This window comes from Sinohyriopsis cumingii, chromosome 12 (genome assembly GCF_028554795.1).
Source record: "Sinohyriopsis cumingii isolate HCF-2022 chromosome 12, ASM2855479v2, whole genome shotgun sequence".
Classification (NCBI taxonomy): Eukaryota; Metazoa; Mollusca; class Bivalvia; order Unionida; family Unionidae; genus Sinohyriopsis; species Sinohyriopsis cumingii.
The window spans coordinates 91,941,429-91,963,525 of NC_142972.1; the positions used below are offsets into that span (position 1 = coordinate 91,941,429).

The window sequence follows — 22,097 nt, forward strand, 5'->3', positions numbered from 1 at the left end:
TTACCTTTAATAATACTTCAGTCATATAGCTACAGTATCAGTATTGTAGCAGTTTAAAGTGATCGTATATCACTGGGGCATCATACCGCAGACATGTAGCATGATGTCCCTCCCAGTCACATTAGCCTAACACCAGGCCGACAAGTCCTAACATTAAACTTTTATTGCTGAGGGCCTAACGAGGCAGCTGTTAGTACCATTTTATAAGTCTTTGGTATGACTTGGCCAGGGTTCAAACCTGCAATTTCCCTCATCCAAGGAAGATGCTCTAACCAATAGGTTGCTGAAGCATCCCCTGTTAGTACCATTTTTATAAGTCTTTGGTATGACTTTGCCAGGGTCTGAACCTGCGACCTCCATCATCCAAGGCAGATACTCTAACCACTAGGCCTCTGCAGTGGTCCCATCTGCCATATGTTCTGATTGATGACCAACTGATCCAGCTATACTGACATGCAGTATATGACTACATTGGTCACAAATTGGTTTTCTCCAACTGCCAAGCCAGCTGGTCATCCATCAGTCTATGTATTCCGATAGTTACATCAATATTGAAAATCACTGTTCCTCTTCGTTAAGAATCAGCTTTTATTAATTGCGCCATCTGGTTGAGCCAAACGGACAGCATTAAACTGGCATTCTATTATACCACAACTTTTAACTGCATATCCTATGGACAAAATGATGCAAGTCAGTGATACAGCATCAACACTGCTCTATGCATGGACCCAATGTGTACAAGAGGAGTACAATTCCCCATCTACACAAAGGGGATGAAATGAAAATGCCTGCATAATGCTGTCCAACAGTGGAATAGATGGAATTCAGTTTTAAGACAGTAGTGGAAGAACCATCTAATCTCCATCCAAATGAACTCCTTCACCTTTTGTTATTCTTACTTTCAAGGTCAGTGCTACTGTACATGTAGATGATGACAATGTGTGTTAGTTATTTAGAATATTACCTCAGTCATCAAATTTGCAGAAATCAATAGATGTTTCTCAGGGGAAATTTGTGACCCTTTGACTGCAAAAGCCTTCGTTTCTTGACTTTGCCAGCTGACTTCTCATCTCACTAATACAAGTCAAACTTTGATACATACTGTTCAGAAATGCCTAATGTTGGCAAGAATGTTTCTGCTCTTTGCCTGACTGCCCCACCTTAATTATTAGGTGGATTGGCACGTCTTCTAAGCTGGCACAAAGCTAGTGAGGAATGTTTTATAAATATCCTCTCTGCATGACATGCCATCCTTGGCAATTTTTAGCCTCACTGAGAAGGCTGAAGTAATTTCACCAGGGATTTGGTGAGCCATATTGCCCAGTTCATTAATAGGGATTCACACTACACCATGGCTTATGCCCTGATAGTCTCTTTTAACATGGACATAGTTGCCAAAGTCATGAATAAGGCCCCTCAACACACCATGTCTAACATGATGACAGCTGCCTGCAACATGGTAAAACAAAACATTTATCTCAGCAAGGGAGTTTCTTCAAGTTCTCAACCTGTTCAATGCAGTTGCAGATTTGTTACCGCATAGCCACTTTTATATGCACCCATTACAAATGGCCCTTCTAGCCAAATGATGGCTTTTCACTAGCTACCTAGATCAGAACATTACATTCTTGACCCACAGCAAGAACTTCCTTTTTTCATTGAGTCTACACCATAAGTTGTTGCCTATTGATACACAGTTTCATGATAAGGTGGAACAGTAAATTGCCAGCCTTCATCTCCCCTTCTCTGAACCCAAAAGCATGGGCCAAAAATGCTCTATCAGTTAGCTGAGAGGGATTGTGGGCCTTTGCCATCTATGCATAAATTCTGAAACCAAAAGTAATCTAGACAGTGAGGGACATGAATTGCCAGATAGTTCCGATTTCCTTCTTTACTATGGGACAAATCATGGGTCAACAGTCTGATTGCCCTACCTAGGCTGCCACTGTTCCATCCATGTCCAGAGAAATTACTCCTTCATGACTGACTCATGTAAGGGCTGTCTGGTTTAAAAATAATAATAATAATAATAATGATAATAATAATAATAATAATAATAATAATAATAATGATAATAATAATAATAATAAAGTCTTTATTGTATGATACAATTAGTACAAAAAAACAATTTCCCTTGTGACCCACAGTTTTGTGTTGTTGTTGTTGTTGTTGTAGGGTTTAATACCATTTTTCAGCACGATAGGCTATTCATGGCGGTCAGTATTAATGGTGGAGGAAGAAACCAGAAAACCCCCGGAAAGAACCACTGACCGACAAGAAGCTACTGGCAAGCTTTCTCACTTACCCACATTGGCAGAATCCGAGACTAGAACCCATGCAGAGGTGAGAACGGCTGTGATCCGTAACAGAGAGCGCTTTAGACCACTTGGCCAATCAGGGCCCCCCAAAGTTATCTACATAGGTACAGGCAGATATCTAAAATAGAGATGGAAATAAACATTATACAAAAATGATATAATGTATTGGTGTTATAAGAAAAATAATGTATGTATTCAGTACACCAGCATGCATGATTGAAAACACACACATGCACACATGTGAACACCCAGAGATATTTTATATAATATATACAGTTATACCACAAATTTTGTGAAAAGGACTTCAGCATGTATGTTTTGGAGAGGATAACAACTGCTAGAAGGCCCTCTACTTCGAAAGTGTACAAAGCAACATGGTGGGTTTTAATGGATGTAATGATATTTTGACATAACATCACTCTGCCTCCATTCCTTGGCTGACCATCTTCTTTTCCTCCCTAATGACATGTAATTGGTCCCCCTCACCAAAATGTGGTACCAGCCCATGATCTCAGACACATTCCAACATCATGGACAAAATGTGGTACCAGCCCATGATCTCATACACATTCCAACATCAGGGACAAAATGTGGTACCAGCCCATGATCTCATACACATTCCAACATCATGGACAAAATGTGGTACCAGCCCATGATCTCATACACATTCCAACATCATGGACAAAATGTGGTACCAGCCCATGATCTCAGACACATTCCATCATCATGGACAAAATGTGGTACCAGCCCATGATCTCAGACACATTCCATCATCATGGACAAAATGTGGTACCAGCCCATGATCTCATCATACACATTCCAACATCATGGACAAAATGTGGTACCAGCCCATGATCTCAGACACATTCCAACATCATGGACAAAATGTGGTACCAGCCCATGATCTCATACACATTCCAACATCATGGACAAAATGTGATACCAGCCAATGATCTCAGACACATTCCAACATCATGGACAACATGTGGTACCAGCCCATGATCTCATACACATTTCAACATCATGGACAAAATGTGGTACCAGCCCATGATCTCAGACACATTCCAACATCATGGACAAAATGTGTTACCAGCCCATGATCTCAGATACATTCCAACATCATGGACAAAATGTGGTACCAGCCCATGATCTCAGATACATTCCAACATCGTGGACAAGATATTGATCTCTCCAAGGTCCTTTCCAGCTGGCTATTTAACTTCAGTTATCCAGACCACACTCATGTTATTCTCTCTTGGGTATTTACTTTGTGTAACTCATCCAAGTTTGAGCCTCTGTCATCCATGTTTATCATTCAGTGTTTCAGGTGTCATATAAGACTTGCTTTCTGATGGAAGGCCTTCCATATTTAGTGTCCATGATCAACAATGGCTGCCATTACTAACAAGAGCTAAACTTTTAAACAGCTTTTTCTCAGAAATGACTGAACAGAATTAAAGTTTTGTAAATGATGCAAATAATGTGAAATGTCTAAAGCAACTTCTCAGATTCCAGTGTCTTTGAGAATTTGGCTTTCAAGTTTATGTGAGTCATGTGAGTGAAGTAAGATCTACTTGGGCCTCTTGTTGTATAGCCCACAACCAGTTTGGTCCATGACTTTAATTAATAGTGTCAGCAAGTGACCAATTATTTAATTTCAAGAAAAGAAGTTACATTAGATTCAGCCTTGAAATGCAGTAAGAATGTCTTGCATTCCAGCTGTGCTTCAACAGGAAAGACGACCTCGACCTTTGCCCTTTGATTCTAACCAGCACAAGGTGCTGAACTCAGAGCTCAAGCACCTGTATACAGCCCTGACTAGGGCAAGGGTCAATGTATGGATTTTTGATGCAGATGCTGAGAAGAGGGCACCAATGTTTGAGTACTTCAAAGCAAGAAAACTTGTAAAATGTCTCACTGTGGAGGAGTTGGATGAAGCCAGTAAGTATAAAAAAAATTGTATAAGATTATTGAATGTTTGAATGTTCTAGTATCTCTTTCAGACAATATGCATAAATAATGTGCCTGACCTGAAACATCTTCTACCTTAACGTCATGATTTAAATAATATTTAAACAATTTTGTTTACTAATGTTTTCAATCTGGCACCAATACTAAAAAAATTCTCATTCTTTTCAAATATCACCTATGGAACTTGATTCTGACTGTAGCAAACTTACAATTTCTCAAAAACTAAAAAGGGTAAACTGAATGATCCTAGTTGGATTGAAAGACAATAATTTTAAAGGCACAAAATCTTTGGCAAATTAAATTGCCACTTACCAATATTAATCATTCTGATTATTGGTTGCTTTTTTTTTTTAAAGGAGTGACAAAGCTTCATTTTGATTTGTATCAAATGTTTGAGTGAAGTTTGAGCTGCCTAAGCTTACTGTGTTAAGATGCTGTAGAAATGAGTCTGCTACATGAGTTAAAAGTTTGATTTTGTTTGGAATGCACCTTCAACAGGAACTGTGGAATGAATTGGCAAAGTTTGATTCAAAGGTTTTACAGATTTATTACTATTACTGTGTATAATGTCTTAATTTTCCAGATCTGTCAGACACAATGTTTGCTGAGACATCCAGTCCAGCTGACTGGGTCCGAAGGGGTGATGACTTTATGAAGCATGCCCTGTATGAGGTGGCAGCTAAATGCTTTGGGATGGCAGGAGAGACTGTGAAACAGAAGGTTGCTCTTGCCCACCAGAGGGCACTTGTTGCTTCACGCATGAAGGACAATCCTCGTGCCATGTGTGAAGAATTCCTCAAGGCAGCAGAGTTGTACCTGGAGTGTGATCGACCTGCCAAGGCAGCACTCTGTCTTCAAAATGCAAGGGAAAGGGAGTTGGCAGCTCAACTCTTCGAGAAACTTGGACAGGTATTCTGTCATTAACCCTAATAGTGTTGTGTTATTTTTGCATGATCTTGTTACTAATGCTGATTTGTTTCTAACTGCCCCATCTGCATATGCTGAGTTGTTTCAGAACAATACAGACTGTTTGAGCCAAATGTATACAACAGCTTCAAAAAAGACAAAACCTAGTATTTATAGTCAGATTAGGGTGAATCTGTACAAAGTAATGCATATATGCACACCGATTGCTAATTTGAAACATGACAGTGAAACTAATGTTCATGCTTATCATGGCGACCACATAGGTAAAAAAGGGTTGAAATGTTTGAAATGTATTTGTTGACAATACATAAAATATAATGTACACTTTTCCATGAATATAGTTATTCAGAATGTGTATACGTAGTTTTTAACTAAATACCCTTTATATCCCCATCTCATTTTTTTTAGGTCTAAGCTAGACAGTTAAAATTTTACTTTTAATTATGTCCTTACAAATCTATATGTTAAAATATTTAGATGATGCTATATTTCTGTAGTGTTATTATTTACAAATGGTCTCCATATTTAATGTTATTCTATTCATTTATTTATAGTTCAAGAACCATGGCAACCAAAAATAATGTTGGTGTTTGAAAGGTTTAAGAGACCTTTTAAACAAGTATTGTTGGCCTTCTGATGAAACTAGCTGTGTAAAAGCTAAATGAAACAGAAATGAAAAAGTTAGCGTTAGGTCGAAAGTTCATATATTGAATGAAGGTCTTGCTTCATTATTAGATTGCAGAGACACAGAATTTCATGCTGCTATCATAAGATTGGGTTTATTAAGTAGTGGTTTATCTCTGTTTCTAGTCAGTTTACTTTTTAACTTGATTATTGAGGGTGGAGTGTAGAGCAAAAATAACTCTAGCACAAGAGAAGTTTAATGCTCTCTCTTTTTTTTATCCTTTAAATTTTTCTAGCTGGGTACCTTAGAGCCAATAACAGAGTGAACGATAGCTCCCTTTTAACTGGTAATAGTTCTCTTGTTGGTACACTGTATCCTCAAACATAAGATAAGGCTCTGTTGATAACAGATTTATTTACATACAAAATTGCCTATTGGTTAAAACATTATTTTGTGGGACTTGAATTTGCTACTGAATGGGATAGCCATGTCAGAGTGTGCATATCATCACATGATAATCATGTAGTATACTTCTGCAGAAAATTAGTCTGCAAATTCAGCATATTGCTATTTATACCACCAAACTTCCACACAAAGGCATGACTATATTATTGTTAAGACTACCCCATTCATACATATACCACCAAGCTTCCACACAAAGGCATAACTAATTTTATCTTTATTGTTGGTCTTGTGGGGTTTCACGTCATTTTTCAGCACAAGATAGGCTATACATGGCGGCCAGTATTAATGGTGGAGGAAGAACCCTGAAAAACTCCGGAAAGAACCATTGCCCCACGAGAAGCAACTGACAAGCTTTCTCACATACCCACATAGGCTGAATCTGAGACTCAAACCCATGCAGACAGAGGTGAGATGGCAGTGATCCGTAACGGTGAGCACTTTAGACCACTCGGCCACTCGGGGGCCCCCACTAACTTTATTATTGTTAAGACTATCCCATTCATACATATGGTAATCAGCATCAGCCATCTATTAGACAGCTGTGAGACTGCAGCTGTTGAACAGCCATCATATTGTTTTCATCAGTGTCTGTTGTTGACAACATGGATTCCTGCTCAATTATGCCAGTTGCAATGTTTGTACTGCTACTCCAGTGGCCTAGTGGTTAGAGCGTCCACCTCGGATGCAGGAGGTCATGGGTTCGATCTCCGGCAGAGTCATACCAAAGACAAATATGGTACTAACAGCTGCACTCAGTATGGTCAGACTGGTGTCAGGATAATGTGACTGGGTGGGACATCATGCTGCATGTCTGTAGCATGATGCCCCAGTGCTTGACATCACTATAAGCTGTGACACTGCAGACATCATAGTGATATGACTGAAAAATTGTTAAAGCTACATTAAAAATCCAAATCACACACACACACACACACACACACACATATTTCCTTACAACTTGGACTGATATCATTAGCATACACTTAATGATTGGCCAAGGATTGGCACCCATAGCCTAGGGGTTGAAGCTAATCCTTTTTTTGTTTAAAGTGCTTTCATATGAAATTAAAATAATAGCATTTTGACCATACTGCATTTCCAGGTGCGGCATAAGCTATAAAATGGCCACACTGCAAACATCGTAATGATATAACAGAAAATGTTAAAGCTAAATAAAAAATCCAAATCACACACACACACACCTTAATGTATTTCCAGGTGCGGCATAATGAGTAGTAGAAATCACTGATATTATAATCTTTACTGTAAAAGTATTTTTGAGTGAGTTATCTTGCTGAATGTTCAAACATTTATAATTTCAAAGCTTTTTAGGCACAATATGTTTAGATTGAAACATATATTTCAGTTTGAGAGGGCAGGAGAAATCTACCGTCGACTGAGGCTACCTCTGGCAAGCAGCAGATGCTACGAGCTTGTGGGGAATTTCAACCGTGCAGTGGAAGTTCTTTATGAGAATGAAAATTATGACATGGCCATCGATACACTCAGGAGATACAAGATGAAGGCAGAGGTATTGTATGCATAATAAAAAATGCATGATCTGGTTGAGAAAAAATGTTTCTACACATTATTTAATTTTGAGATGCACATAATTCATATGTTTTTGTTTTAGCATTCAAATATTAACTCATTGCCATAATTTGTACCCAAAAGTGCACAGGTTGGGGGTTTGAGGGATGCCCCTACCCCCAGTGGGGATACAGTTTTCTTTTCTTTCTTTTAAGTAGCTAGGTGTAAAAGTAAAAGTAGCCAAGTAAATCACCCAGCTCCTGGCTGGTATTTAATGCCCTGTAGACGTACAATTGTTTCTTATGTTATTTTCCTTTATGAACAGATGCCAGCAATTCCAAATTATGTAGGATTATGATTTTTTTGAAAATTGTTTATTACAATATACAGTGAAGAAATTCAGAACAATGCAAATCATTTGTGATACAATTTTAATGAGTTTTATTGTATGGATTTTAATTGAGTAATTTGATTCTTGCTGCGCAAATTTTTTTCTTCAATTTTCCTGTGATATTCATTCTTTTTCGCATTATATTTTGATTTCTTGCATCAGGTAGTAAGATCTGGATAAGTAAAAATATCTTCATCACAAAAAATTGTATCATTTATTGGATAACGAGACTTTTATTTTCAAATAATTCACTTGTGGGTTTGCATCTCGGGTTTGGCCAATGTGGATATGTGAGAAAGCTTGCTAGTAGCTTGTGGGTCGGTGGTTCTTTCCTGTGTTTTCCCGGGTTCTTCCTCCATCATTTATACTGGCTGCCATGTATAGCCTATCAAATGAACCTTTATTATTTCTTTTTTCCTCTATAAATTGAAGAAAATGTGCTTCCTAATCCTTAAATGATCTGAAAAGAGCCACTAATGGGTTCTGTTACAAGCAGAAGTTGAATGATAATGAGAAATTGGTTGTGTATGATTTTTACTGGAAATATGAAAATTTAGTATGCAATTCACCGATCACCAGTCTAGCCTGATCTCATCAGTCAAACTTTTGTCGCATCTTGACCATAGCTAAAAATCAGCATCTGTAGCATTGGATTACCTTGTGTTTAAATTGAGTTTCTTTGAGTTTGTTTAAGTATGGTGGAAGACAAGAATCAACCACAGGGAATTCATCTGATACAAAAGGTATTGCACAAAATTCCTATAAATGTCCAAAGTCCAGAAAGGATGGAAGTTACGATAAAAGTAAACCTTATCGGATTTTCCAGGATCACCGTGAAAAGGCTTGACCATTGGTTTGGTAGGATGACAATAGGTAGCTTATATTATGTACAGTACACCCAGAGTCAGTCAATCGTTCAAATGCCTTATTCAAAGGCACATCCAATGTTATAATTGATCCATTGATAGCACATGAAACAAACAGGCATATCACTTGTACCAATCAGGTTTTTAATAGTAAATGAACATTCCCTCTCATTCATCAAGTCCATGATTCCCTGAGCCATTACAATGCTTAGTGCACAATGAGTTATTCACCATGACAGAGGGACCAGAACTAGCTGATTTCTTTCCTGACAAGACCCAGCACACAGATTGCTTTTTTTTTGAGAAAGCACAGCATTTGACTGTACACTCTATGGGCCAAGGCAAAGTTCGCCTGAAGCTGAGCAACCTGTCAAATAATCTGACGTTTTTTTTCACCTTTCCTACCCCACCTTAGATACTTTGACAACAAAAATGTAAAATATCTAAAATGGGATGTGAAAAGTCCAAGGAAACTCAGGCTCTCTGCAAAGTAAATTGCTACTTACTGGATATAGATTGACTTCATGGATGTTTTCACATCTTTTTCACTGAGCACGCTTTGAATGGCAAATGTGGTCAGTATTGTTTGGGTTTTTTAGGTAGCTAGAGTAATGATATTCGAAGAAGGTCCATTAATAGACAGCATGATGATGTGATTTGAAAATTTTAAAATGTTACGGTTTGTAAAATATTTATGGTTATTAATAAGCAATAAAGTTGTCTGAATTTTGGGTTTGCATTAATTTTGTTATTTTTCCTATCTTTTGTTATGGAAATTCACTATTGTAGATATTTGCATATCAGATTTTCCTTGGCTAACATGGACCTAGGCAATATAGGGCCCTACTAGTCCTAGACCAGTAAGAGAAAAGCAAAATATCCAATCCTTACTTATTTCCTGGACTTAACAAAAGTCCTTTAATTGAATGTTTGCCCAAGGATAAGTCCATGTTAGTAGATGATAACTTGGAAACAAAATATTGTAAGCTGCCTCTCATTCCTGTCTGCTAAATTCACTGAAGAAATTACACTTGTGAATAAAGTATTAAAAACAATGTTTAATTATAGTAACACAAGGAAGAAGTTGGAAACATATCAGTGCAAAGTATTCATTTGGTTCAAATATACACCTATGCCTCGGCAAGGTAATACTCGTGCACTCTAGTTAGAATAAGAGACAAGTTAATTTTTGATGGCTTGTGACGAAATTTTTTGAGCCAAATTTTCGGAAAAAAAATTCTTTTCAGTGTACAGAACTATGATTGAAAATCATAGAGTGTCCCTAACAGGGAAATAAAACTTGCATTTCATATGTTTTAATCTAGGTTTCCAATGTAGTCAGAGAAAACCGCAAGCAAATTTGGAAGATGAATTTAGTTGTTGAAGTGATTCCTGATAGTGATAGAAGCTACATAATTATTAAAAAATCACACCCTCTGGTGGCCTAGTGGTTAAAGCATCCAAATCACATCACATCACGTATTAAACAGTATGCATCCGCTGCTGCACATATTAAAAATACTGATGTAGAAATTATCAGAATGTTGCTTCTTTTAATTGCTTTTCACCAGAGTATGGTAATTTATCATAGCCATACCATTGTTTTATTGGAGATGATGCAGGGTTCTCAATAGACATATATCCTCAAGTTTTGAAGCTTAGAATTTAAACGCATGCCATTTCTGAATCATGGAAATTCTGCCCAGTGTTTTTTTATGGCACATGTTGATTTGGTCCATAACAAATTTACTCTATTTGCCAGTGACCAACATTGGCTAGGCTACTGTTTACATTTTCGCGACTATTACTATTGAACCTTTGTAAAGTCAGTGTGGACTGGATGGAGCTAATATGTGACTGAGATCATGCTGTGTGCATCATTAAATCAAGGTTAGATCATTTTGAGATTATCTTTAAGTTTTATGATGGAGGACAAGTGTATCAATTATGATGTGATTGGACTTTTTAAAAAATTAAATATAAGCAATTGTTTGATTGTCATTCAAATAATCTACTGTGAGACATAATTATTGGTAATATGGTGGCTTGCAAAACTGTTTGTTACCAGGACAATCTTAAATTTGGCAATTAATTTTCTATCATCAATGAAACATTAAACATTTTGGTTGTTTTGATTATTATATCATTCAGTAAAAATTTACTCGATATTAAGGATTTAGCTTGTGCTTAGGAATTGCTCAAGATTGTGAAGGATGGAAATGCAGTGATATGTGGTCTCACTGTCTTTATTTATTTCTTACAAAATACTATAGGGGCTTTGGGTGGCCATGTAGTCTGAAGCTCTTGGCTTTAGTGATCACAGCCATTTCATCTGTTTCGACATGGGTTTGAGTTTTGGATTCAGCCATTGTGGGTATGTGAGAATCCTTGCCATTTAGCATCTCATGGGTTTGTGATTCTTACCATGATTTTCCTGAGTTGTTCCTCCACCAGGACACCATATATAGCCTTTCTTGTCTGGAAAGATGGCATTATATCTACAGAAACAACTAAAACATAATACTGTAGAAGTGTTTCTCTTTTTGTCAGCATGAGATAAGAAATCTTATACGTAAGTTTGTTTTTTAATAACAAAAATGAACAATTCCAGCTTGGAACTCTTGATTGGCAAAAACTGATGACTAAAGAGATTTCTGTTTTGACTCCTGAGATTTTCGTTTTGAATTTCTTTAGATTATGGGGTCAAGAGTTAATTGACTCTTCAGTTTTGAAATCTGTTGATGTGCTGTATATATTCTAAAAGTACAGTCAACCAGTAACATTGAATTTATGACATATCCATGTTATATTCAAAACAATGTTACACTGATGTGCTGTATATATTTTGAAAATACAATCAACCAGTGTAATTGGATTTATGACACGGCTATATGCAAGGATTGTTACACTGTTTTGTACCCTATATGTAAGGATGACTTTTTAATTATAGGAATATGAACGGAGAGGAGAACCCATTCCCCAGTTTTTTATCACCAACAAGCCATCTGATAGATTTAGTGAAGAGCGACTCAGCTACATGGCCGCCAATTTGTTCCACAAATACAACAATCGTGAGAGAATGCTGGATGCTTTGGACAGATTGCCACGCTGGCAGGACCAGGTGCAATTTCTCAAAGAGAAAAACTACATGACAGAAGCTGTTCAGGTCATGGAAGAAAATGGTGAGAGTATTTTTGTTTCTTTTGTCTGAACACTAAGAGGTGCCTATATATATATATATATATATATATATATATATATATTGTTACTGGTAAAGATAGTAGTGAGCTTATAAGGCATAGTTATCATTTTTGGAAGCCATATCTCAGTTGCTATATATCAGTTGCTTTAGTCACCTGGAATGTTGTGATAATGTTATATGCCAGGTCTCCTGCTTTGCCTGCAGAGGCAAAAGGCTATGTCATTATAATGTCAAATAAAAATAGCAGTCTCTAGAACCCTTTCACAAAGTTATGTAATTTCACTTTAAACCTTTTATCTATACTTACATCAAAGCCATATTCAGCTACGAAGAGCAAAACTTCAGATCCTCTGCTGCATGAGCCAGTATATCTGGGTATTTGCACTTGTGTTGACTAATCAGTAGAACAAAAATAAATAGACCCATATTTGGTGGTGCATTATTTGATTGCAGACTGTGTCATTTGCAGTTTTATTTGACTTATGAGTACATTTAAGTTCATTGTTGGACACGCTATTAATATCACATAGCTTAAAGTTAATGAAAATAACTATGCAGCATCATCATTAGACCTTTCACAGCATCAAAGTTTAAGTCTGTCATAAGAGATGGTCAAATGAGTCAAACAGGCTCATTGTACTTTGATTGGTGATTTTGTGAGCACTGCATGATGCAGTTTCTGATACTGCACTGCCAGTTACTATTTGGTGAATATATTACATATTACATGTATGTGTGCCATTTATAGGTTTCATCTTTCGGGTCTAATTTGATGTTGTTCCTTTTCTTAAGTATTAGTTTTAAATGCCAGCTTCAGCATTTGCCATAACCAGCATAGCTGAGGAATATATTCTCACACAAATTTCAGTGTACACATTGCCTTATAAACCTTGATATGTAATTTGAGTTTTGACTTCTTGATTCTTGTTTGGATTGAGTTATGGCCCTTGAGAATTAACTTAATAAAAGATATTGATTGTAACCAGCACTACTCAAGAATCATTTATAATAGGCTGATGCAATATGGTATGAACCTTGTCCAATACACTTGGATATGCCATGTATGGGTTTTGTTTGGCTTATTGTTTTTTGTTGGGATAGAGTTATGTCCCTTGACAGTGAACTTGCCAAAAGATGTTGCTTGCAACTAACACTACTCAAAAACTACTCAATCTGTGCAATTTGGTGTGATTGTTGTCTTGTATACCTGGATGTGCCATGTATGTTTATTTTTTTTTTCATCAGTTCTATTTGGTGGTAGAAGGGGGGTTATAGCCCTTGTCAATTAACTAAATATATTACTTTGGGATGCTGTTTCTAACTGTCATAGGTCAAGAAGCATTAACATATTTAAATGCCATTTTGATGCACATATTGTTTGTTCGACTTAAATATGACCTATCCGGTGGCCTAGTGGTTAGGGTGTCCAACTCAGATGTGTGAAGTCGTGGGTTCATTCCCCCAGTCAAGTCATACCGAAGACTTATAATAATGGTACTAACAACTGCCTCACTTTGCGCTCATCATTAAGAGGTTAGTGTTAGGACTGGTCGACCTGGTGTCAGGATAATGGACTGGGTGGGACGTCATGCTACATGTCTTCGGCATTATTTCCCAGTGCTAAACATCACTGTAAACTGTCACACTGCAGACATCATAGTGATATGACTGAAAAATCATTGACACAATGTTAAAAGTCCAAAACACACACACACACAGAGACTTAAATATGCTGTTTTATGGGCTTAGTCTCATCTATTCCATTTCGTAAAGAGCCCCTTGTCATGATTATCTTATGTTTCTTGCAATCGATAAAGCTCAAGAATCACCAATATTCAGATGTAATTTGATAAGAACGTTGGCTCAAAGATCTTAATGTGCCTTTATAGGTTTTGAGTCAACACCATTTAGATTGAATTATGGCCCTTATCCGTCAACTTAATATCTTTATATACATTGTTCCATGTATTCATAATAGTTCAGGAAGAAGTAAACACATTCTGATGAGTTTTTTTATGTAAGAGTTGTGACCATGTAGATCAATTACATTGTTGCACCAAAGGTCCTCTACAAGGAACACATTGTCTCTTACCCTTAAATTTGGGGAACATAATACATTTCAAATGTACATTAGAAAATAGTAGATAATACTTTATGCACTTGAAAACAATGGAGATAAACTTATTTGCTTTAAGTTTACCACTTTAGCCACATTAGTTGATGTCTGCAGTGTACTACTGCACTGACCTTAGATGCTTACATTATGCTGATGAATGTTTTATCATGTGCTCTTGTAACACTTTGGGGCCCCGAGTGGCCAAGTTGTCTAAAGCGCTCACCATTATGGATCACTGCCTTCTCACCTCTGTCTAGTGGGTTCGAATCTTGGACTCAAACAATGTGGGTATGTGATAAAGCTTGCCAGTAGCTTCCCCATTGGGTCAGTGGTTCTGTATGGGGTTTTCTTGGGTTCTAACTCCACCATTTATACAGGCCACCATGTAATGCCTCTCTTGTGCTGAAAAATGGCATTAAACCCTACAACGTCAACTTGTAACTCATTAAAATTATTGACATGTTGAATATCTGATTAATCTGACACGAGCTTTGAGCTACAAAATTAAATTTTCCAATTTGCACCTTGCTCTCATATTATTTTAGTGTTTGCTCATTATCTGCTAGCCTTTATTATAATAAAAATCCATTTTTTCTGCATTACTTTTCTTTTCAAATTGATTTAACCTCATAAATATGTTACAATACATACATATATATATATATATATATATATATATATATATATATGTATGTATGTATGTATGTATGTATGTGTATATATATATATATATATATATATATATATATATATATATATATATATATATATATATATATATATATATATAAATAATCTGCCACTATTGCATTGCTTGCATTATCTAGAATGCAAGTCCCCACATCCAAACTAAAAAAAATTTAAAAATTCTCCTATTAGTATGGACCACTAGAACCGAATAAATGCAGTCTCAGTCTGCTTCTGTCACATTAACCCATGCAAATGCCTCTTTTTCTCTGCTATGATATTGCAGATTGGCAAAAATAAAACATTTAAACATATTTTGGCAATTCAGTTATACTGTTTAATTATGTGTTAATCTTGATTGTGATTGCTAAGTTTGAGTGTAATTTGAGCTCTGGGGATATTTTTTAGTTTTTTTTTACACTTTGATAAACTTGTGGTCCTTTTATATTTTTTGTTCTCTTTTTTCTAGTGACAGGGAAAGTGTTTACATCTTGTTTATTTATCTATCGAGAGAGAGAGAGACAGAGACAGAGGCAGAAATTTTCAAAGGCCTCTGGGTAACATCTGAAACTGTACAGTAAATGAATTGATGACTTAATAATGCATTTAGTCCTCTGAAGGAGGATTCATTGTTTTCAGTCATAGCCATGGCTACAACAATGTGGCAAGCTCATTTCAGATCCATGGCACATGGAGATGATAAGTTTTATGAGAGGCTATTTGCCTGAGCCTGTGACAGAGAGGAATCAGACTTGGACTGTGTTTAGTATGCCCCCATGTTCAAGACCATTTCATTCTAACTGAAAGATGAAATTATTTAAGCTTAAATGATAGAGTTGTGTTCCAGAAAGGTAAGCAGTGCAATAGTGACAGGTAAATATTACTGTGCAGCTTTGCAGCATAGATGTGATGAATATCTCTAAAGAAAAGTCAAAGGAGTATTTTACTGACTCCTTTTTTCCAGTTTAAAAAGTGCACCCAGGGGTCAAGATACGGGTGATATATGAAAACACATTGCAGGAACCCACAATCACATACTAAGTGGAATGCCAGTCTTCTCCTACCTTGAGTTTGCCAAATACAGTTTCTTCTGCTTACCATTTTACAGTCCTATTGTAGTGAATACAGTCCTTTGTGAGGACCAATTGCTGACAGTTCTAGCTTATTGAACCCAGATATTAGGATAAGACGAACAGGAATTTGCATGAGGGATTTTGATGAATAAGTACTCTGCCTTTGAAACCTCTTTATCATTTGCACTTTGCATTGGTATTAGATTTAAGTCTGTACATTTTCTTTTCAGCTTTTATTGTAAAATAATTTTGAGGATATCAGATTTGTTCACATACATTAAAGCTGCATATTTGTGTTAATAGTGTCGCTAATCTGATATTGTTTTGCACATTTATCATAGAGATATATATGGCTTTGTGTTGGGTGTGGTGAATGGTTTTATATTGTTTATTTGCATTACAGGTCAAGCAGAAGAAGCTGCCAAGCTCCTGCTGATTTATGGCAGAATTGATCAGGCAGAGTTGATGGCTAGAAAGACACTACAAGAAAACACCATAGCACAGACATTGCTGGTGTGCTTACAAGTTCTCATGGCACGTCAACCTGAGGCACGACCTTCTTCTGAAGACTTGCAGAGGACAGTGAAGGAAGTTAAGGAGTTGTTTCAAAGCTGCAAAAATGTAGATGGTTTTGCGGAAGCCAACCTTATCCTTGCGGATCTTGCAGAAGGTGTGTCAGACCTTACAGAAAGCATGTCTCATATTAAACAAGCTTGGCAAGCTTTCCTGGACTCGAAACCCTATGGCAATCTAGCTGGTACATTGGAGTGTGTGCACTGGATAGTTGCTCACAAGAAGATCAACAAAGACAATTACATGTCCCTTGTTCGAGGATTTGATCATCTTTTCAAAGTTGCTCAGATTTTATGTTGCCCCAAAACGCCAAAAGACAAGGAACTGTTGTTGAAATATGATAGTTTCTATGGCCTATCTACCACCAAACCAGATTATGTAATTTATTACCCAAAACAGAAACCAAGATGCAAGGACATCATCAAAGATTTGATTCCATCCAAGCAGGAGAGGAGGAAACAAGTAGAAATTGAGATTGAGAAGAAAGCAGCTAATGAAAAGATTGCTCGCTACCTATTACACCGGGCCAAAGGATGGCTTCATGATGCGGTAGAGGAGGTAACAAAAATGAGAAATGAGGTTCAACAGTGCCTCTTCTACCAGGTTGGTCTTCTTTGCCCAGATAAGGAGAGACAAGATGGAAGATGCCCAAATCTTCATGGTCCTCTAAACAAAAGGACATTTGAGGAGTTGATGGAAATTGATAGAATGTTCATTGAATTGCAGCGAAACATAGAGTTTGGAGCTAGGAATCTGAGAATGACATGTCCAGCAAGTCTGACTGAACAGGTGGAGTTCTTTCTGCATTATCATGTGAACATTTCTAATGAAGATGTTAACAGTTTCACTTCCTGTGAGCAGATTCTTCAGGATCTGATGCCAATGAGCTACCATCCCTTTGTCCTGTCCAAGGGGTACCCAAGTGAAGTTCTTAGAAAAATGGATGGGCCTGTCAAGGAGTACATGAAAGCTTTCATGGAGAAACGATGGCAGGAAGACACTGTAAGTGAGAAGATATTTAGGACAACTGCTGCCAGATCTGCAGATGTGTTCCTGATGGTTGAGTTTTGTAGTCATTTGTTCAGTATAGATTTCAATTTCGACAAGAAACTGAGAGAATTTGAAACTGCACTCAGTAAGGAACAGAATCAGGACAACAAGGAAAGGAAATATAGCTACCTTGCTTTGATGACTGGATATGAATCGCGAAACAAGTCTGGCAGTAAGTGGATTGTGGAGTCCCTGGCACGCAGATTTTATGACAGTTATTATCACCTGACAAAGTCAGCTGCAGATCCCCTGGAGGCTGTAATCAAGTTTACAAAGTTTGTTGCTCTGATTAGCAAGAAGGCAGAAGAAGTCCTACCTGACCCCAAATTCTTCCTTATATGGCTGGAGTTTTACACCACCTTGTCCTTTTTTCTCATTGCCAAGGTAAATAAAGAAATGAAGAGAAGCTATTCAGAGTTGCCAGATGTCTCCTTTTTTGTACCTGCTAGTTATCTGCATTTAATGGATTTTATTGAGGCCACCTTTCCGAAGCAGGCAGTGCTGATCCAAAAAGCTGTCAACCATTTTGCTCCCAGGTATAACAGCCATAGTTTGCTTCAAGACAGGCTTGATCACATTGTCATAATGGTGTGTGGTACATCAAAAAGCACCAGTCTTATTAATGTTCTCTTCTCAGCTGATTTGGGCAATTTTTTCAGTTGCGCAATGGCAGAAAGAGTCCTTGTTCTGGCCATGACATTGGTCAGCAATGTTGGAACATTTACATCAGTAAAATCAGAAACTGCCCTCATGCAGGCTTTAACCAAGTTACAGCCTCCACAGAAATGTCCAAAACGGCTAAGGTTAGCAATTGAATCTGTGCAGAAAGCACAATGTATTCGCGATGTGGGAGCAGCATTGAGGGACCTCTTAAAGGAGAGGGAAGAAGAGCATTTGATGTGTTGTAAATGGGTACCAACAAGCTATCGAAAAGACCAAAGAGATCATGTACAGTCATCTTCTCTAACCAATGCTGGACTCCTTCCTGGAAATTTCCTGGGAGAGAACACCCTGGCAGCTATAAGCCATGGAGCTGGATTAGTGCCAGAGCTATTGGAGCTCTTTGTTGACCGCGAAGATGAAACGCAGATGTCCATCGAAGAGAAGATGAAATGGCAAATTGATGCCGCAGCTCGAGAGAAAGCAGAGGCAGAGAAGGAAGCCGGAATGAAAATCCTCAGATTGTTTAGAAGGATATCATTTACTGTCAGATGTCGTGACCTGAAAGCTAGAGTTGAAGAGTATATGGTCAAGGAAGAGCTGGAGGAAAAGATGAAAATTTTTGAGACAGCCAGAGTGACTGATATTATGTGTGGAATATGCAATGTATCCTTTGAAGGGCTTTTGGAACAAAGCATGTCAAAACAAGATGTTGTCTCTGAGTCCTTCAGCATTGGAAAAACTAATGCTAAATCAGACTTTGGAGGTAAAGGAACGACATATGCTATTGTAGGAGTGGATCAGAATTTTGAAGAACAAAAGTTTACCCCGGAGTCTCAGAATGATGTGACAAACCAGGAGGAGAATTCTAAAGTCATGAGCCTCATGAAATCCCTGGTTCACCAGTTGTATGATAGCTCTGGAGAGAAGAGTAATGCAGATATAACTTCCAAAGAAGGAGAAATAAATGCAGATGATAATGCTGCACCAAGAGAAAGAAATGCAGCTGAGTATCAGAGGCCTTTATCATATGAATCTATCACAGAAACTGGAGAGAAGGAAGGGCCTACTAAAGAAGAGTTGAAAGAATTGAGAGCAAGAGAACTAAAAAAAATAAAGGATGAACATATCCAGTCCCAGGAACATATGCAGAAACAACTAGAATTTCACTCCTTCAAAAAGCTGTTTAAAGAGAAAATTGAGCCTAAATGCAAGTTCATGCAAGAATACATCCTAAAGTATGAGCTGGGCAATCCCCACATTAGAAACACAGTGTATGCTGGCATGCAGCTAGAAATAAGCAGGATACTGTTTTGCATGACTGGCATAAATCATGAGATGAACAGAATCCTGCGTGAGAGGTCTTGGAAAACCACTCTGGTTCTGCAGCAGCTCCTTGGGGATATGAATGGGTCCTACAATTTTGTGTATCACTATGTGGAAGGATCTTACAGAACACATAAACAGGTAAGCCAAATAAAAGATTTTCAACTTTTGATGTAAAGTATGTGAGATAATTATATAGCTTCCTATCCATTGGCCTTTATCCATCATGCATTGTCTGTACTTGGCTGCCATGTGTCTTTATGCATTTTGTATTGTGTACGTGTTTTCTAGAGCATTAACCAGGTTCACATAAGATTAAAAAGTGCTCACATTTTTAACTAGGCTGGAAACAATGCTTAGAAATGCTCAGTAGTCAAAGGAAATTGCTAGAATTTTGACACAAAACCATTTTATTGAAAACGACTTAAATAAAAATTGAAGTTCCATTTTAAAAAGTCATATACTTGATCATCCTTGTATTTTACTTTAATGTTGGGCCTCATATATTCAGTATGACATCTGATTGGGTTGTTTATGTGATCATTAGTACTCATTATTTCATGTTGGGTCTCATATATTCAGTACGACATCTGATTGTGTTGTTTATGTGATCATTAGTACACATTATTTCATGTTAGTTCTCATATATTCCATATGACATCTGATTGGGTTGTTTATTTGATCATTAGTACTCATTATTTTGTGTTGGGTGTCATATTCAATATGACATCTGGTTGGGTTGTTTATGTGATCATTAGTACTCATTATTTTGTGCTTATTAGTAGTCAGATTTTGTAAAGATTGTAACCACGTCATGACCTTTATATGAATGGATGCTATTTTGACTATGACTGTTAAGGCTGATAAAAAACTTGGTAAATTACTCTGCAGTGTGAAGTGTATTTTCAAACATGATTGCCATAACTACTATGCATGCATAAAGGGGTCAAGTAAGAAATGAAGAGGTGTGTGTTGTGTTTTATAAAACAAAATTAGATGAAAGAACTCTCAAGTCCAGTGGCAAGAGTGAAGAGCACGAATAGAATGAACACTGACATTAAGAATTGATTTTGTGCTTTAGCATGAAATGCTTAAATAGGGTTTACAAAATACAAAGTAACCCCATCCAAACATTTTCTGAAGTGAAAAACCAATTTTGAAAACAGTCATTGGCAGCATGTTGCCATCATTGGCAGCATGTTGTATGGAAACAGCAAATGCCTTAAAACAGGTACCAGATCATCAATATATGCAAATGACACTGCTCTATAACACAGTAAAGTCAAACCCAGTTACATCAATTATGTCTGAAGAGTCAAAATATTATTGACATAACTGGGTCTCAAATTATCATGATTCATAAAAACCAGTAACGTCATTTAAATATGTCCTTGACCTTTATACATGTCCCATGTTTTCTGGAATGTTGCTGACAAACAGGTCTTAGTTTAAAGATTAATCATTGCTTTATGTGTACAGTTTTACTTTAGTAAGAAGTGTGTTGATTTCATAGCTATTTAAATAGAATTGAGACTCCAACTGTACATAGCAGGCAATACCAAAGAACAGTATTGTTAATAAATTACTCCTGCATGTTGGCATACATGTATGCTTTCTAAAATGAAGGTACAATATTACTCTATTTTCTCTTTTAATTCCACAGTTGGTGTATATTTTGCAGTGAACACATAGTTTTATTATTCCTCAGTAAATATAATAACCTTGCCACCTGAAAAAATGGTTTAAAAAAATATGATCTAAACCAGACAAACCCTGTGTAATGGATTTGCTGGTATCTTTGCTGATGGGAAAGAATTAAAATATACATGCACCTACTGCTGCCATCAATCTAACTACAGATATTAAATGGAAATTGATGCACTGTAATGTGTTGCTATACTCAAATTTTATTGGCTGAAGACAGGATCATTATAAAGAAAAAACATTAATAAACATGACCTCACCTAATACATTGTAAAGGAAATGATTATCTTTTTGTTGCTTTATTTTTAAATGTCTATTGAGATGCACACGTGCTGTGAATAAAATATATTTATTGTTAAGATATTTTCGTTAAAAAACCCTACTTGATTTGGACTTTACCAGAATGTGTTTTTATGGTCATGGTTTAGTTCTATTAAGCCACTGTTTTATTCAGGCAAGGTAAGATATTGTATTCCTAACAGGCTACTGAACACCTGAAATTATCAATGTCTCCAGTTAGCCATGATTATCATTAGTCCATATCAACTTTTGTAAAGTACACATGATTGTTGAATTTGCCTTTAGCACCAAAGCCACCCCAGCAGATCAGTGA

General features: G+C 36.9%; 1 protein-coding gene across 2 annotated transcripts in view; it reads left to right on the forward strand.

Annotated features, from left to right (window-relative positions):
• LOC149786979 (TPR and ankyrin repeat-containing protein 1-like) overlaps nt 1-22,097 on the forward strand; it is a 141,854-nt gene that overhangs the window by 113,657 nt on the left and 6,100 nt on the right. For both annotated transcript variants that reach the window (XM_089977525.1, XM_089977526.1), the window contains exons 30-34: nt 4,038-4,259; nt 4,873-5,198; nt 7,673-7,837; nt 12,044-12,275; nt 16,575-19,921. In XM_089977525.1, coding sequence (XP_089833651.1) covers nt 4,038-4,259; nt 4,873-5,198; nt 7,673-7,837; nt 12,044-12,275; nt 16,575-19,921 — 4,292 coding nt within the window. The remainder of the gene's footprint in view (nt 1-4,037; nt 4,260-4,872; nt 5,199-7,672; nt 7,838-12,043; nt 12,276-16,574; nt 19,922-22,097) is intronic.